The sequence below is a fragment of the Crocodylus porosus genome, unplaced genomic scaffold, assembly GCF_001723895.1.
Source record: "Crocodylus porosus isolate Cpor-Errol unplaced genomic scaffold, CroPor_comp1, whole genome shotgun sequence".
Classification (NCBI taxonomy): domain Eukaryota; kingdom Metazoa; phylum Chordata; order Crocodylia; family Crocodylidae; genus Crocodylus; species Crocodylus porosus.
This window is the reverse complement of record NW_017728934.1, coordinates 4,058,526-4,077,250: the sequence shown is the minus strand read 5'-3', so window position 1 is coordinate 4,077,250 and position 18,725 is coordinate 4,058,526. Positions and strand designations below refer to the sequence as shown.

General features: G+C 47.8%; 1 protein-coding gene across 1 annotated transcript in view; it reads left to right on the top strand.

Annotated features, from left to right (window-relative positions):
* Positions 1 to 18,725, top strand: part of CACNA1S (calcium voltage-gated channel subunit alpha1 S) — a 94,234-nt gene that overhangs the window by 2,415 nt on the left and 73,094 nt on the right. The window contains exon 2 of the mRNA XM_019546348.1: positions 13,458 to 13,563. Coding sequence (XP_019401893.1) covers positions 13,458 to 13,563 — 106 coding nt within the window. The remainder of the gene's footprint in view (positions 1 to 13,457; positions 13,564 to 18,725) is intronic.

Below are 18,725 nucleotides of genomic sequence, written 5' to 3'. Positions count from 1 at the left end.
TCTCTTTTTAGTTTGTTCCTGAATTTGGCCATCAAACAGAACAATCCATTATTTTCACAGCTCTCCCCACAACCTTCCTGGTCCCGTACTTTTTGCCCTAACAAGGCTGGCACCCAGACCTGCATCTCTTCCCCGTCCGCATTGAGTCAATGCCAGGCTTGTGTCCTGTTGTCCAACCTAGCCAGGTCTCCTAGCTGGTGCCAGTTGCAGCTGAAGTGCCTGCCTTTGTTTTACTCATGTGGCTGGGCTACATAAGGATGCTGCTACTATCAGATATAAGGGCTAGCTTTTGGCTCCCGTGAGAGAAGTTTACTCCAAGTATTGCAGGGCCCAGGTGCCAGTGCTCCTGTTGTGTTAGGGGAAGTGTTTGAGTTTTGGTGGTCCTCAGAAATGTACTGTGCTGTTTGGCTGCACTGTCTCTCTCACTGAAGCACGTGCTAGGCAGTTGGCTATCTATGTGTCTTCTGCCCTGGGCTGGAATGGGACTCAGCAGACAGACACTGTTAAAAGGGTTAGGGGCTGGTCACTGCCTAGTTCAGAGACCATCCAGCTTGCTGCAAAGAGTACGGTTGGTGACTCAGTCAGTGGCACTCTTCCTACTGACATACTAAAGCAATGCCCCAGCAGAGTTCCTGTGCTGTCAGAGATGCCAGCCTTCTGGATGGCCACAACACTTAGATACTGTGACCATTTGTAGTTGCAAAAAGCCTGGGAGAAATGGAGCGTGGAGCTTCTCTCCTAGCTGTATCCTAGCTTTGTGCATTCTGGCTCCTCACAATCCTTCCTGCAGTTGTATCTGCCTTCTGCTTTATCTCCTAAGAAATCCTGCAGTGTAGCACTGGATGCTGCTTTCTACCCCAGGAACATGTCAGTGGAGGTTGAGAGCTCTCCGTCCCTACCCTGTGAAATAGACTATGGGGCCTTTCTTCATAAAGGGTGGCAGGACTACAGGAATCCTTTTTTTCAGACTATTGCTCTGCCTTACTTCTGCCTGAGGATCTCAGAGTATTTTACAGGCATTTAATGAGTTTCTCCCCCGACACGCACACAACAGTGGGATTGTGAAGATGGTATCCCCAGTAGGCATATGGGAGAGCAGAGGCAAGGAGAGAGGAGTGCTCTGCCCAAGGAGACACAGCCAGTCAATGGTGGAGCTGGGAGTAGAACCTATGATTTCCAGGCTGCAGCTTTAACCACTGAACTATCCCACCGGCAGAGCTGGCCTTAGGGGAAAATGATGCCCTGGGTGAACTTGTATTCTGGTGCTTCCCCCCCGCAACAAGTCAGTGGTGCTGCTGCAGGCAGGGGCACAGGGCACAGTTGAATGGGGAGGCAGAGTGCATGCTGAGCCAGGCAGGCACCACTGCTGCTGTGCAGGAGGAAGGCAGGTGGACTGCCTTCTGTCTCTTCCCCGAAGGCCGGTTCTGCTCACCAGGAGAGCCGGACTGGAGTAGGTGCCATCCCATCTGCACGTGCCCAGCCCAGCTTCTCCTGAACAGCAGTGGAGGGCAGGGGGCGGCCTGGGCTGGGCACTACTCTCGTTGCCTAGGGCAGGGAGCAAGTGCTGCTGCAAGCATACATGCGTTCAGTGTGTGCGTGTTTGGCGCCCCTTGACCAGGTCACCCACCCCTAAGACCAACTCTGCCCACCAGGCAACCATGCACCCCAACTAGGTGGGGGAGATCAGAGTTGGTATAACTGAGCGAATGGGTCCTCCATGCACTGGGGGCTCTGGGCTAAATGGGGGCAGAGGGAAGAGGCAGATGCTGTAACAGGAAGGTCACAGGAGCAGGCATTACAAGCAGGACACGGGGCAATGCATGTAAGAGGAGAATTCCTCTGTATCGGGTTACACCAGTGCCCATATGTGCCAGGTCCTATTTATACCCACAACAATGCCCCTGGTTGTGCTTGTTTATGTCTTTGGGTCTATAAGAAGCTAAAATGACCTAATTCCAGCTCTTTCTTTGTGGCTCTTGATCAGAGGCCAGGGTAGTTGCTGGATAGCAGATTTTTGTCAGCATGCTTTACAGCACAATTACAGTGGATGGGTGGTAGGTACATGTGTACCTTCACGAAGGTGTTGGGGACACGTGTGTTGTATGCCTTGTTACTTATACATGTGGCTTTTGGACTTCCTCGGCTTAGGAGGGGCCAAAAGCAGGGTGTCTTTTAAGCTGTGCCCACAGGAATCTGCTGCCCATGATGCCCCAAAGAGCCCAGTTTTAAATGACAACTCAAATGCTGGGCCTCTTGTGAGTCAGCTTGCAGTCCACAGCATGGGTAGGATGCTGCCTACTCCTGCCACAGCTGAGATGATGCTCTTCCAGGGCTTGGGCTGATTCCTGAGTCTGACCCTGGGGGGATGCACAGCATGATTTCACCCATAGGAAGAGGGTCACCCCATTAGTTTCAGTAGGAGTTAGGCACCTAAATAGACTCAGAGGTAAAATTCTATTTTCTGTCTAAGAGGCACAAGAGTCACTTCGCAAGTCTTAGGTGCTTGAGTCCCCCAGCAGCATTTACTGGTAATTCTACTTTGTGTAATCGTCTGAACTGTATGCTCCTGGCTAAACATCTCTGTAGTTTCCCCCTAAGTGACTGAGCATGAGGGACAGACTTAGAAGGGACCCAGTGCTGCTCAGTGTCTAAGTCCATTTGCTCTCTGTTGTGATTCAGCTCTGCCGGGGACATGGAGAAGTCTAATGTAAGCCCTCAAAACTGCCCCAAAGTGTCTAGTCACTGTTTAGCGCTGGTGCAGGCATGAACATGTGTGCCTGTACAACCCTAGGCCAGTGGAGAAACCACGTGCCCAAGACAGAAGAGATTTGGGAACCAAGTTCTAGGCTTTCCCCCCTCAGATGGGCTTTGCATCCCAGGCTTCTCTAATACAGAACAGTAGCCTAAAAGGTTACTGCTGCTCCTTCCTGCTGAGGCTGGGCAGGCAAGTGCTAATGCATCCTGGGGACAGAAGGAAAACAGGCAAGGGGGAGCTGATTCTGATGCTGATCTTGTGTGTCCTGACTCTTGAACATGCTGGCTTCTTGTACTGAAATGGTTTTAGCTCCTAAAATTATATCCTCTATGTCAACAGTCTGGTGTAAACTGCAGCACATAGTCTCTGCATGCTTTGGGCACAGCTGTAAAAGTGTTGCTCAGTGTGCCTTATACCCCCCACCCTGCTCTGTCACGCCATGCAAAGATCTTTAGACAATTATACTATTTGCAGAGTCTGTGTGCAACCTCCATGGGTCCTGATGCTGGGATCATCCTGATTTCAGCCACTAATGATCTACCATTAGCTAAATGCCTGGCGAGAGATATTGCTACTCTCACAGCTCCGCCTGTGATTAATACTCTCTGGGCTTGGGGCCACAGGAAAGGCCTGTAGACCAGTTTCTTGCCATCAGTTGGTGCTGCTGTATTAATTTTACTCTTTAGACCCATGCTACAAATTTATTAATACCCTCACAGGGCACCTGTACCCAAGCTTAAACTAAGAATTCAACCTTTAGCACTGATCCTCTTTTCTTCTGTGTCTCGATAATGTACCTCCCATGAAATCCCCCTTCAATTTTAAGTTACTGTTTCTTGTGACAGTGCTCTCTCTTTAGTGACTGCCCACAGATTCGCCCAAAGGTGTGCTTGGGTGGTCTCCTATGCAGGTGCAGTAGGGTTTACACTGAAAATTGGTTATGAGGCAGGGAGCTTTTCACGTTGACATTGGGCTCCTTGCCTCACAGCTTCTAACCAATTGTGCAGCTGTGCTGGGGAGGTCAGGGTTAGTGATCTACTTCATTTAGAAGCTACTTCATTTAGAAGCTCATTCCTTTCTTGTTCAGTATCTTCATAGTTTCTATCTTTAGCTAAGAAGGTTTCAATAGCAGCAGCAGTCAGTATCCTAAAAGCAACTTTCTCTAAGAAGCTGATCTAACTCAGCACTGGTAGTTTCTCTGTGGAGGGCACCAATTTCCAGACAAAGACCTTGCAACAAAAGAGCTTTACTTTTGCTATCCCTACCTTTCTTGTCCAGTACTGCACCCTGTAATGCCTTTTCAATGCTATTCCAGTCTCCCTCCAAGACCACCACAGATAATCGCAATGATCCCTTCCTTTTGGACCCACTTGTTAAGGCATTCAGATACCTCACAGTACCTGAACTCACTCATCCATCTCCCTGTTTAGCCTAAATGCATCTTTTTGTTAGGTTGCAACTCCTCAAGCTGAAAGGGGAGTTATATTTACACACTCCTCGACAGGACGATCATAGACTTGCACCTCTTCCAGCAGCCCAGGGAAGTCTCCTGGAGATTTGAATCACTCCCTAATCACTGCTTATCCAGGTCACAGCACCAGAATGCTGTGCTATTTCCTATTGCAATGCAGTTTAGATAAAATATCTAAACTGTGTGAAATATCTCTTCCACGAGTAAAAACCCGGTATAGACTTCATGCGTACAACAGCTGGGACAGTGCAGGGCTAAACACAAATCCAAAGTACATTTCTATTTTCCATTTTTTTTTCTAACATTAGAATTGCTTACATCAAGCACGTACCATTGCACATTACAATTTGCTCATTAATGATCTTTCAAATGAGCCTTTCTATGTCTATTGCACCCAGTTTTGGTTATATCATTTCTGTATGCTTTCCTACTGATCAGTCATGTTTGGTGCCATGTGCCTTTACAATTTACTGATTAATGCACTTAATTATAACATCCCCTGTGCATCTGTTGTTTCAGGTTTAGGTCTTACCCATCCTACTTCCTTTTATCTTCGGTGGGAGTTTGTATTGATTCCATCCATCTCAGGATGTTCTTGAATAGATCCTGAACGTCCTGTTGTCTTTCAAAGACCTTGAGATCTCCAGGCTTTTATCTTTTTCCTGACCTGCTTTATGGCTTAAGAGGTATTACTCCCACTCTGCTTTTTTTCCATTGCAGACAAAAAGCACTTGGTTAGGGAGCTTCTTCACATGATGTTCCCCCTGCATGAAGCACCTTCCCATGGGGCTGGAATTAGATGCCCAGACTGCCCTGTTAGGAAAGCCTTTGACTAGCAGTCATCATGACAGTCCTTCATGCAGTGGAAGCCCCTTGGAAGATATGGCCCAAAATCCCTAGCAGGAAGGAGCAACTGCCTGTGTTTTGGGAAAGGAAATGGAAGCCGGGTGGATTAGTCATAGCAAACCTCCAAGTCCCTGACTTTCCTTTCAGGAAATAAACCAGCCCACGTATACACAGTATTCAGCTTTCCCCAGTCTTCTGTCTGTCCCAGCCTGTTTTGTGGGACAGTGGCTGACTCTCCATTATCAAATCTCTCCTAAAAATAGCTCTTTTCCTGCAACACCTCTTACTACACCTCCAGCTTCCACAGGAGGGGCCTGCTAGCATTGGTGATCTGTTTTTAGATTGCCTGGTGCACTGTGGCCCAAAGTCCCCTCCCATTTATACTGGTGCAGCTCCACTGGGCCAGCACTCCACGAAGCTAGAACAGGGGTATGACTGACGTTGCCAATGACTCCGAAGATAATTTAGTGTCCATGATGCAGTTGGCCATTAAAAATTCATTGTGTGAAACTGCTGAACAGTATTGGGAGCAGGGGCCAGAAGCAGAGCTCCCTTCGTTCCAGGGCAGGATCCTTTGCCCCAGAGCAGAGACTCATGCTCCCTCTTTCTTGTTCTGATCCCATGGCTCTTCTCTCTTGGAGGAGTGGGTTCAAACCCTCTGAGGCAGGGAGTGGGGGCTAGGACCCAGGAATCGCATGCCCTGGGCAAGTGGTCTAATTACTAGGCTATTTATGGACAAGGAGCAGCTGCTGCCTGTGCAGACATCTAGCTTCTGGGACAGAAACAGCCTAAGATACAGGAGGAGCTGAGCACATCTTAGTACAAGTTAAAATTCCCAATTAGGGTGAATGTGTAACTGAGGATGCTGCCTATTGAAATGAATGGAGAACTGTGTGCTGCTGCTACAGGGGGAAGGAAAATGCATCTCTATGGGCACATGAGTATTATATTCTGTAAAAACCCTGATCCTGAGCCCACTGGAATCATTGGGAATCTTTCTGCTGGCTTCCAAGATCTTGGATGAGATCCTAAAAGAATGGGGAATGGAGCATGTGGGCAGAGCAGGGAGAATTATTGTGATGTGAGCCCTGGAGACTTTCTCATTATAAACCTTTTTTCTTGTGTTTCTCAGCCTAATGCCAAATGAGCACCCCTCCCCCCACCCCGACTCTAAATGACAAGGTCTTAGACAAGAGACTTGGGGGCCATGATTGACCACAAGGTGAACATGAGCCACCAATGCGATGTCCCAGCTGGTAAAGCTAACCAAACTCTGGCTTGCATTCATAAATGCTTCTCAACTAAATCTCAGGATGTCATCCTCCTGCTGTACTCAGCCTTGGTGAGGCCGCAGCTGGAGTACTGCATCCAGTTCTGGGCTCTGCAATTCAAGAAGGGTGTCAAGAAGCTTGACAGAGTCCGGAGGAGAGCCACGTGCATGATCAGAGGGCAAGAGAGCAGGGTTTATGAAGAGAGGCTGAGAGCCACGGGACTCTTCAGCCTGGAAAAGCACAGGCTCGGGGGGACCTGGTGGCTGCCTATAAATATATAAGGGGTGTACATCAGGATCTGGGGGAAAGTCTGTTCACCGGAGCGCCCCAAGGGAAAACAAGGACCAACAGTCATAAATTCCTCCAAGACCATTTTAGGCTGGACATAAGAAAAATATTTCTTTACTGTCCGAACCCCCAAGACCTGGGATAGACTCCCTCCAGAAGTGGTGCAGGCACCTACTCTGGACTTATTCAAGAAATGCTTGGATGTTTATCTTGCTGGGGTCCTGTGACCCTAGCTGACTTCCTGCCCCTGGGGCAGGGGGCTGGACATGATGATATTCGAGGTCCCTTCTAGCCCCAACGTCCATGAAATCTATGTATCTGCATTAGCAGGCCTACATCTGCTGATCCTGGACTTTGAGCTGGTTTGAATCTAAGCTGAGTTCCCAATGTTGCTGCTCCACAATAGCCCAGAAATTTCCACTCGTGCTCCCCAGAGCAGCCTGTCGGCTTGCCTTGGAGATGAGCTGCACCCTTCAGCCCTGGAGTGAAGCCCTCTGAGAAGAGTCTACGGAGAAGCCCCTTAAGGACTAAATTCCCCTTTCCCAGCAATAATGCCAACAGGTCTCATTTAGACTAACTGATTAGGGACACAGGTCAAAGTTTGCTTCCTAGCCTGCTACCTTACAACTCTGTACTGTAGCATGTGTATAAGGACTGGGCAAATTCTGGTCTTAGTTAGACCCTGCTCTGTCTTTGTTGTAGTTGGAGGAATGATTGCAGCACCTGTCAGGCTGTGAAAGCCATCCTCAATCTAGTACACGGGGGTACCGGTAGCAGTGAAGCTACAGTAGCTGTGGCTTCAGCCACCAGTAATACCCAGGCTTGAGCTGAAGCCTTTGCTTTCTGTCCAGTCCACAAATAGCCCGACTGTACCTTGCTTGGTTATGCGCACATGTGCTGTAGGTGCATCTTTCTGCAGTGCAGACCTGCCCTGAAATGGAGGAGATTCCTGCTGGAGGAGAAGGAGGTGGAGCTGCTCCTAGCTGAAAGGAAACCCTCTGAGGAAAGGGAGACGAGAGTGTTCCCAAGGGAACTGCCATTTTAGGATTCCTGCCTGAAGGAGGGTTTTTTTCTGGGTGTGGGGAGGGAGACCATGGGAAGAGCTCTACATCCCAGAGCAGGTGGAAATTGGAAAAGCCCATGCTCAGCAGCAGGAGAATGGAGCAGAGCTCTATAACCGACTTGGCTATGAAAGAAGATTAAAGGAGCTGGGAGATGTTTATGGAGGGGATAGGATGGTGGAAAGGGGAGTTCTCCAGTCAGAGTGTGTGATATGTGGAGTTGTGTTTGCTCTTCCCAGGTTGCAGTGCAGAGCAGAGGGTGTTTGATCGCCCCCTTCCCCTATGATTCTGGGCTTCCTGGGAATTTCCCCCCTTCAGTTGCTATAAGTCTCAGAGGTTTTATCACCTTCAAAAGCACTGGGTGCTGCCAGCATCCAAGGTTGGGGGTTTTGATCAGGGTGTGCCAGTGCTCCTGCCAGCATTTAAAAACTCCAGAGATTCTTGGGTCAGAGGGACTTGCTTCTCTGCTCAATCTTAGGTTGATCACCATGTTTGGGATAAGGAAGAAATTTTACCCCACGGTTTGGTTGCCGTGGACTCTGTGTATTTTTCCTTCCTCTTTCATGGACATCAGGGTCCTCTTTATTGGGTCTTTCAGGTGTATTTTCCTATCCTTGCAGTGGCAGGACGCTGACAGTGCCATCGTCCCCCTGCTTTACCTTTGGCAAGTTAAAGGATATTTTTGATATGCCTGGCATTATGCCTGGTAGTAGCAAGTGAAGTTTTGTTCACAAAGCTTTTAAGAATATAGGTTAGATAGATTTGCCAGTGTTTAGAAGGGGGTGACCCTGCCTTGAGCAGGGGGTTGCACTAGAAGATCTCCTGAGGTCCCCTCCAGCCCTACTTTCCTGTGATTCTGGAGGTATAACCACTGCAAAACCTTGCACCAAAAAGATCAGGAGTGCCTTTAATGGTTTATTTTGTCTGATGCACACTTCCTTGCTAGGTTGGGGCTGTTTTGACATCCCTAGTGACCTCCTCATAAACAGGCTGAGTGACTTCCATGCTGCAAGGTGGTGCCAGAATCAGGGATAGGTCCTAGGGGTTCTGGCTCCCAGGCCTCTGTTCCAATCACTACAAATATTCTTTAGATAAGTAGCTGGGAGGAAAAAATGCAGATCCCCAAATGGCACAAGCCCAGGGATGGCCCCAGCCTCCTTTCCTTTGTGAATTACTGTGGAGTGGTTAAAAGTTGGGGATGAGAGTCAGGATTATTCTAATGACACTTCTGGCACTGAATCGTTGTGGGACATTGGGCAAGTCACTTAAGCTTGGTGTCACTTTCTTCAGTTTCTCTAGAAAACAGCAGTGGAAGAACTGAAAGTAGTTCCTTCAGGCAGGGTTTCTAGAGTAGCTCAAGAGGTGAAAGGCTTACAGTCATCATGAGCCATAACATCTAGTGCTCTCCCTCCATAGGTCTCAAAATACTTTATTATAGAGGGGAAATGCTCTCTTTTAGATCCTTGATTGAAAGGGATTAGAAAAGCCAACTACGTGATCATATGAAGGTGTCAATACTAATTTATGGAGCAAAGCATGCAGAGTATTTGCAGTAACAAGTAGCTGTCAGTAACCTGCATATTAGATGCGTAAAACTGGCCTACACACTGATGACAGGCACTGGAAATCAGGGAAATTTAATCCATGGGTTGCTGAAGTGAGGTTGGATTGGTTTGTTTTCGACAGTAGTAGTCAGAGGGTTAGACTGGATTCTCTTCCCTAATGCTATCTAATGATCCATAGGACTTCATGGTACCTGCTTGCATGCCTGTCATCATCACTAATATCTGAGCACCTAGAAAACATGAATAGATATAGTTTCCTGGTGGAAATGCCATGGTAAGATAGGGGAGTGTCATTAGCTGCACTCCACAGCTGGAGAATGGAGGCACAAAAGCAGTATCTAGGAATGAAGGCACTTTTAAAAATCTTATCCTCGGTGATTTGCTAGAGACCACGCAGGGAGCCTGGGATAGAGTTGGGAACAGATTTCAGCTCTTGCAGATCCCCACCGATTCCCTTGAGCCACAAGAATATCCCCCCTCTGACTTGCTGAGATTTGCTGCTCACACAAATTTCCAGGAAAAGCAGAGACTGGTTAATGATGACAGCAGTACCTGAAATGCAGGTGAGATCTGGCCTCTCAAGTGGAAGCTATCCAATTTCTTCAAAAGTGCCAGTTTCATAAATGACACGTCTGGGTGGTTGTTTCTATTGCAGAGAGCTTCTTTTCCTCCCTTGCTGAGGCTGATGGGTCAGAAACTAGGAAACGAGAACCAAGTGCATTGAAATGGCCAGTTCTGGTGTAAAACTGTGGGACTCCCATTCACTTCAGTGGAGCACTGCTGATCTGCACCCCCTAAGGATGTGGCCCAAAGTACGAAAGCAAATAGAGAGAGATTTGTTCTCTCTTCCTCATGTCATTTATTTCTAGCAGTTCAGAAGATTACTTGTGAGCACAGAAGGTGAAATGGGTCTGAGACATGGGATGTTCAAGCTGCAGTTGTCTCTTGTTTCTGAACTCCCTGGAAAATAAGCATGCTGGGATACATAGTGTTTTTTTTAATCTGTCTCCAAAGTATTGGACTTGGTCTTGTTAATATGGTGTATAGTACTTAGTAGCCTAACCAGGGGTGGGCAACGGTCCTGGGCTGCCACAGCCATGACTTGTGTTTGTGGAGCTCATGCCACAGCTGCAGCAGCCCCTGTGAAAGGAGGTAAGAGTCCTACTGCCTCTAGCAGCACTTCATCTTCCTGGGCCATTACACAGTTAATCACCTTTGCTTCTCCCTAGAAAGGGATTTTATGGATGGCTGAATGTCAGGAGCATTGTGGCCTCGTTCCCAGAACATAAGATTGTACCTAGGGGTGCTGAGGTCTACTTTCAGTTCTTCCACTGACTCATGAGGCCACAGGCAAATCCCTTCACGTCCCTGCGTGGAAACCACTAGCCTCAGTGTTGCTTGCACTTTCAAAATGAGCGGTGTTCATGCTCTAGTTCTCACAACATGCCCGTCACAGTCATTGCTGGGGACATGAATGTGTGTTAAATAGATGCAGAATGCATTGAATCCTAATTTAGAGGCAACTTCCTTCTCACCTCCTCCCCCATTGCACATCCCTCTCCAGGCAGATGACGGAGAAAACAGAAGGGACTTGCTCCATTCTCCAATGGGCAGAGACTTAGGCTGTGTCTGATCCATGAAGGATGTGAATTGTAGACAAGGACCTCATTGGGGCAGCCGTGTTGCCATGCCTTAGGGTACCTGTACACGAGCCGGGAAGCTGTTCCAACACACTGTAATTACAGCACGTCGGAGCAGACTTGATTAACTAAGCCTGTAGGCCTGTGCTAGTCGGCAGCGATTTGATCAGGCCGCTTTGGATGACCGCGATCGGACCTGGAGCTCCCAACTGGGTTTCCGCTTCGATCTGGCTGAAGCGGCTCCAAAGCTTCGGAGCCACCTTGGAGATCTGGCCATAGGTTATAATGGGGAATCAAGGAAATATCTATAACTTTGGGGGTTTTTTTGTCTGATTTGGATGAAACTTGCAAGGCTGGTAGCCTCTGCTGAGAGCATAAAACCTGCTAAGTTTCAAGAAGATCAGTACAGGGGTTTGGGGGGATCTGTACCCCAAATTCTTGAAAGTCAAACCCCTGTTACATCTATATGTCACAACACGGCGGGGTCAAAACTGCAGGGCTGGTAGCTCTTACTGAGGCCACAAAGCCTGCCAAGTTTCAAGGAGATCAGTGCAGGGGTTTGGGGAGAACTGCCCCTCAAGCTGGGGACAAGCAAAACTCATGCCACGGGTGACACTGTGTTAAGGCGCAGCGGGGTGACAGCTGCAGGGATGGTGGCCCCTGCTGTGACGCCTGCCAGCTGTGGAGGGATCGGTGCAGGGGGCCTCTGGGGCCCTGCACCCCTAGTTGCTGACAGGCAAAACTCCTGCCATGGGTGCTTTAACTAAAGCTTGTTTGAGGAACTTTAGATAAAGCAACCCCACTGCCATTTTGAAGTGCAGGGACGCTGATGCAGGAGACGCTCTGGGCATTTTATTTAGAGCTGCTGTCAGGGCTGCTGTAATTCAAGTGCCCACCCCCTTCTTCCAGACGATGTATAAAAACACACTTCATGTCCAATCTTGAGGACTGGATGCTGGCACAAGCCAGCCAGATTCCTCTGCAGCATCCCATTTTTGGCAAAGAAATTTAGAGCAGACATGATTTGAGGAGCCTGCAAGTGGAGCCCTGCAGAGATCACCTCTGTGCTTTGGAGGCTTGGTACAGAAGTCAGAGAGAGAGGAAGACAGGCCTGGATAGTGCCAGCACAGAGCACACATTTAAGAGAAATCATCACATTAGGATGAGACTCAAAGGCCAGTTAGTGCAGTGAGACAAACTCAAGCTGGAAAGAAGGTACAGGTTTACAGCAGTGAAAGTAACCATTAGCCACTGAAGCTGCTTGCCACAGGGCATGGTCAGTTCTTGCCCCCCGTGAATCCTTTCCATCAGGACAGGGCATTTTCCTAAAAGCTTTGCAGCAGTTCAGGTGCTGGGTGGAATCCCCTGGTCTGTGCTGCACAGGGCATCGGATGCAATGCTCATAATACCCATTTCTGGCCTTCAAATCTAGGGAACATCAGTTCAAAAGCTGCTAAAAACAGGTGTGCTGACCACCCACGTCACTTGGGAGCACTGCAGGTTTCTAGCTGCTTCATACAAACAGCATGGCCAATGACTGAGCACACCTCACCTTCTCCAGCACCACCCCCATTTCATTTCACTATATCACCTTATGCATCCCCCTGAGATGTGGCCATACCCATACTCGGCTCCGTGCAGCCATTTCCTATCCCAAGGTTACAGCTTAAATAAGGGCATGAAGGAAAAGGGGAGTGCAAGGGAGATGAGATATCTTGCTTGAGGTCCTGCAGCAGTTAGGTGGCAAAGCCAGGGGAAAAAGTCCTGCTTTCTTGCTATGCACATCAAACCCCTTGCCCTAGACTGACTCTTACCAGACAGCAGGCAAGTAGAGATAATGCACAAAGACCAAGCTGTTTGCCCCCAGTATGCTGCTGGCATCACCTCCCCCAGCTCCCCCTGTTTTCTCTAATCAGCCTCCATATATGCAACCCAGATCACAGCAGAGGAGAACCCCAAAACTCCCCCTTTGCCTGCTGCAGATGGGGAGTAAATCCTTGTGTTGTCTTCTGGGCTGTCCAGCAGAGTGAACAGAGCTTTGACATGGCTGTAAATGTGCTTCGTTTCCTTAGCTCCCTCACCCCCTTACAGGGACCCTGGGCTTTACAGCTGTAGAGCAGTAAGGGGAGAAGGTCCCTTCCTTTTACCTTGTTTTCTTATTTTGGTATCAGATATTCAAGGGGCTGAGAGCAACAAAAACAACGGACAGGCAGGCGCTCTGTGAGCAAAACACGTGCCCCTTTGCTGATGCCCCTCAATCCTGATCCACAGCCCCTTCCTGTGTTGTTGTTGCCTTGATGCCCTGGCCCCTACTTTTTGCCCATGGGCTTCAGACCTGACTGAAAGCACTCCATGTTTTTGGGCCTCAGGGTATCTCAGCAGCCCCGTTGCCCTGCTAGTGCACCCATGTTCTTTGACCTGCCACTCAAGTTGCTCAACCAACTTTTTTGTAAGTATGGCTGGTTTGTGTGATTATACCAGATGATGAGGCTGTTTCTAGTGATCGCTGTGTAAACAGGGACACCTTAGCTCTGTGCTTCTCCTTGACGTTTACTCTCAGACCCTTCGAAATCATTATCCTGCTGACCATCTTTGCCAACTGTGTGGCGCTGGCAGTCTACTTGCCCATGCCCGAGGATGATACCAACGCTACAAACTCCCGCCTGGTAAGAAACTGGATTTCCTATTGTCCTACACACCTGCCTTCTCGAGAGCAAACACTTTTGTTCAGGAGAATCATTCGACGAGCTCTTCTAAAAAAAGAGTAGTAGGGAATCAGGTCAAAGCTATTTTGGGGACTTAACCCCTGTTCTGTAATGGTAGTACTGGTGTCTCCTAAATGTTGCTGTCTGGCACGGAAAGTACAGGCTTCAAGCCATGAAGACTTGAATTCCTTGGTCTGCATATATACATTAGTGCGATTTATTACCGGAGCTCAAATATAAACCCACATGTGCCATCAGTAGGGAAGGAAGTGGCAATCTATGACACTAAGATGGAGGTGTCTGATTCTTCTTGGGTTGGTAAGTGGGTGTTGTAAGTCCAGCGTGAGCTAAAATGATAAAATGAATGCTAGATGGCATATTTGCAAGGCACAGTGAAATTACTCAAAAGTGGCATTTTGGAGACACCAAAACGATTTGTAAATTCAGGCTGAATAGAGCAAAATCATTCTGGTTGAAAAAGAGAAAAATTGTTAAATTTTGAAGCCTTTGGATTCAGGGTTTTGCAAATGGAATATTTCACCTTGGAAGTGCCAAGACATATTGCTTTGGCATTTTCAAGCTGAACCTTTTTTTTTTTCTTTTGAGTTTTCATGTTGAAATGTTTTTGTTTTGTAGCTAAAATAAAATGAAAAAGAAAAGGGCAAAAAAATTGGTTAAATGCCCCAAGCCAAAATGAAACATTTTGTTTGAGTCAAACAAAATACTTGCAGTTGACTCAAAACAATTTTTTTTCTTCCCCACCCCCTTCGCACTGAAAGACCTGATTAACTTTTGTGTCGGTACTATCTGAACCAAACGTTTTTCCCCTACTCTTTCAGTTCATCCACTGAAATGAAAAATCCATTAGTCACCCAGCTCTAAATAAAACCCTTCTCCACTGTTACAACATTAAACAGTTTTGTGTGGTCTGTGGTTTCACTTCAAGTTACTGCTGCCCTATCTCATTCTCACAATCATCTCTAAAATCTTGGTAACCTTTTCTTAACGACTTAGGAAAAAATAAAAATGGGCAAAAAGGTTTGAAATGTAAAATGCTACCTGTACCTACAGCTGTTTCCTTATTCCTTTCATATATACTGAGTTGTTTATAGGGGAAATTCCCACTCAACAGTCTTTTCGATGGTGCTAAAGAGATTTTTAACTGCCTAAAGAGAAAAGACAGTGATAGTTACCATTATTGCAATACAATGTTGTTTCCTTTAAGACAAAATAAGACAAATGGACAGAAAGAGAGAGAGGGAATGACAGAAAGAAAATGTCTCCAGTGCTGACTTTCACGTTGAACATTGTAGGCCCAGTACATGGTGTGATCAGCCCCTCTGAGACCTGGCAAACTTGTGCCAGTGTTGGGCTAAGGTGTTGCTTTTATTTATTTTAGGGGCTAGTTAATTAAGTGTTGTAAATGGCAGAGTGGTCCTGACCAGCTAAATAGGTTTGCCCTTAGAGAATCTGCAGAGAAAGAGGGAGAGAGAGAAAGGAGAGAAACAACATATGGAAAGAAAATAACACCTTTGGGAGGGGTTAACATCAGGAAATGGGAGGTCATATTTAAGTACAGGATTTAGGAGAAACTGGTGTAGGAGGCCATGCTATCTGGTACCATGTCTGGGCCAAGTCAGATTGCTTCTCAGGATCAGGGTGGTGGAGTGATTCTCAACCAGGGTGCCCTGACAGCTTTTGAAGGGTGCTGGAGATAGAGGAAATAAGCTTGAGAAGATAAATGCCAATTTCTCCTCCTTCTTCCCATCTCTTCTTTAAGCAAACACTACAATAAATATATTAGTTTTTGAAATGGGGTGCTACTCAATTATGGTGTCCATCATAGAGGACAATCCAGTTGTCCTCTGTCCTCTGTTGGTATGAAACCGGACACCTTTATGTCCTCTATTTTTCTCTTAAATAGAGGACATAAAGGCATCTGGTTTGGTATCAATAGAGGACAGAGGACAATTGGACTGTCCTCCATGATGGCCACCCTATACTCAATTCACAAAGGTGGTAAAGGGTGTTTTGTGTCCAGAAAAACTAAAAACCACTGAACTAAACAAACCAGCTCAAGGGTCAACTTTGGCTGACTTGTAGGCCCCTGCCACATGTTACATATATTATGCAATTAACTGGTTAATTGTGCAGTAAATTTAGATTAGCTATACATGCAAAGTAACACTGGCCACACATCCAAAGTAATTATCATGCCACAAAAATGTCCATCCAGCTAATGGAAAGAGACAACCAGCTACAAAATTAGGACCTGAAAATATGTAACAACTTTATAGCTGGTTTCTGTCCAGCTTTCAGTTGAACATGGGGCAGGGCCTGTGGCAGAAAGCCACCTTGGTTTCTCCCCAAAATCTCTGCCCTGTGACACTGTGACTAAAATCTCTGAGCTGCAACCATTTGATTAGGGTAGGCCCTGCACACAGGGGACCGCACCCTCAGCCTGTCTATTTGGGTAACTTGAGCTGGCTGCATTCCTGAGTGAGGGGGGGGAAACCTGCTCCCTCTGCCTATGTTACTTGCATCAGTTACCTGGGTAAGGGGTTTCTACCTGGGGAGCTGGAATCTGCCCGGTAACAGGTGATGTATTTCAAATTGGTTGGCTGACAGCCAACTGGGGCTGACCTCCACTGGACCAGGTGAATGAGGTCACAGGGGCTATATAAGTTGGGGGGGGGAAGAAGGTGGGCTCTCTCTTCGGCCATGAGGTGAGGCAGCAGCCAAGCAGAGGAGCATGACCATCTAAAATTGGCTCTCTCCCCCAAACTCACGAGCTAGAAGCCACCTGCCTCCAAAGGGAAACTTCACCGGCCTCTGGAAGATGCTTGTGAGTAAGCTACTTGAGATCTGATTAGATATTTAGCTGGCAGTAACTCAGATGCGTGATCAAAAGGCTACCTCAGCCACACTGTTTGCTCTTTAGGATTTCTAAGATATTGCTCAATCCTGTACCCCAGTTTACCCTACCCCTGTAATCAGTAAAGTTCTCCTTTTATGACTGGTGTAGGAGACTTATTGAGGGGTGGGTCTAAATTATGCCTAAGAGACCCCTTAGGTCTGCGGACTAAGGGACACTTTACTTTTTGCCCCTTGACTTGGGGAAGTGCCCCAAGTGCCTGTACTGGGTCAAGTACCCGTAGAACTCTTAGGCCTGTGCTTCCCTGAGGACGCAGGGCCGAGACAGTCCCGTCTCGGGGTGGTGGCAGCACGTTACCCCCAGACTAGCGAGTGTGCTCCAGGAGAGGGGTCGGCCGAACATAAGGCGCCCCTAGGGAGGCATTCAGAGCCTGGCAGGTGGTCGGGCACAGGGAGGTGGGCGGCTTAACGCAGGAGCACCCCCTACTGGCCCGCCTCACGTGGTGGAAACAGCGGCGGGATATGAATACCCGGCTGTTTTACTGAGGTGGAATCTCTGCACCTGCCACAGGGTACTTACTAATACTTTCATGCAAGAGGCTGTGCTAGACTTGCTGCTTTGAGCAATGGATGGTGCAGACCTCTGCACAGCACCTTTGAGCTAATGGAGCATGAGTTGGTAGGAGAGGCATTTATTTCTGCAGAAAGAAGGCACTATAGGAGTGATGCATGTTCTTGCTTTTTGTCGCTGTTAATTGCCATGTATTTTCATGGCTGGCCTCAGCTGGGAGGTTTCCAGAAAGGATCCGCTTTCTAAGGAATCCAGCATACTCCTTCTCCTTTTATTTAGAAAGGTGATTAGAAAGAAGTTGCTTATGTTTTATTGATGTTTGTAGTACAGGATGTCTCGGTGACAACCACTGAGACCAGGAGTTCAGTGTTCAAGACCAGATTAGGAGAGGCCCTCCCTTTCCCAACAAAACTTAGACTTAAACAGAAAAGTCAGATAAAAAGTGTGAGGGGAAACCAAGGCAGAGGGAGGCAAAGTGACTTGCCCAGTGTCCCCCAACAAGAGACAAATAAACACCCCCCCAAATGTTCTGAGGCCCTTTATCATAGAATCATAGGGAAGTAGGGCTGGAAGGGATCTTCAAAAGTCATCTATTCAAGCCCCTGCCAAAAGCAGGGTCATCCTTATAAAAAGATAACAAGAAGTCGTTTTTTAAATACATAGGGGGTAAAAAGAAAGTGCCAAATAATGTGGGGCCTCTGCAGGACATCTAGTGGTAGCACCAGATGACAAAGCTAATCTTTTTAACAGATTCTTTGCTTCCATGTTTCTGAGCAGGGACAGGGGCATCCCCTCCACTGGGATCCCGGATGGCCCCAGAGAAGGCGCAGCCAGGCTCAGGGTCAGTGAGGACCTAGTCAGGGAACTTCTGGAGGGACTAGACACGTTCAGATCAGCAGGTTATGATGATCCCCACCCCAGAGTGCTTAGGGAAGTGGCAGAGGTCATTGTGGGACCCCTGGCACAGCTTTACGAGCACTTGTGGTGCTCTGGTGAGGTGCCTGATGACTGGAAACAGGCCAATGTGGTTCCCATTTTGAAAAAAGGGAGGAAAGAGGACGCGGGAAACTATAGGCCTGTTAGTCTTACCTCGGTCTTGGTGAAGCTCTTTGAGAAAATTATCCAGGAGCACATCTGTGAGGGACAGCAGGGGAGATTATGCTTAGGGGCAACCAACACGGGTTCACTCGAGCCAGGTCCTCTCAGACCAACCTGGTGGCCTTCTATGACTGGGTCACAGAAGCCTTGGATGCGGGTGTTGCGGTGGATGTAGTCTTTCTGGATTTTAGGAAGGCCTTTGACACTGTCTCTGTCACCCCATTCTCATTAAAAATTAGGTGTCTTTGCTGTCGACGCCTACACAGTCAGGTGGGTCGCAAATTGGCTGGAGGGCTGCACCCAGAGAGTGGTGGTAGATGGATCATTTTTGACCTGGAGGGATGTCGGCAGGGGGGTCCCCCAGGGCTCAGTCTTCGGGCCCACACTGTTTAATATTTTCATTGGCGATTTGGACAAGGGGGTAGACAGCACCTTGTTCAAATTCGCAGATGACACTAAGATGTGGGGAGAAGTGGGCATGCTAGAAGGGAGGGACAGGCTACAACTAGATCTAGACAGGTTACAGGGGTGGGCAGATGAGAATAGGATGGGATTCAACACTGACAAGTGCAAGATGATG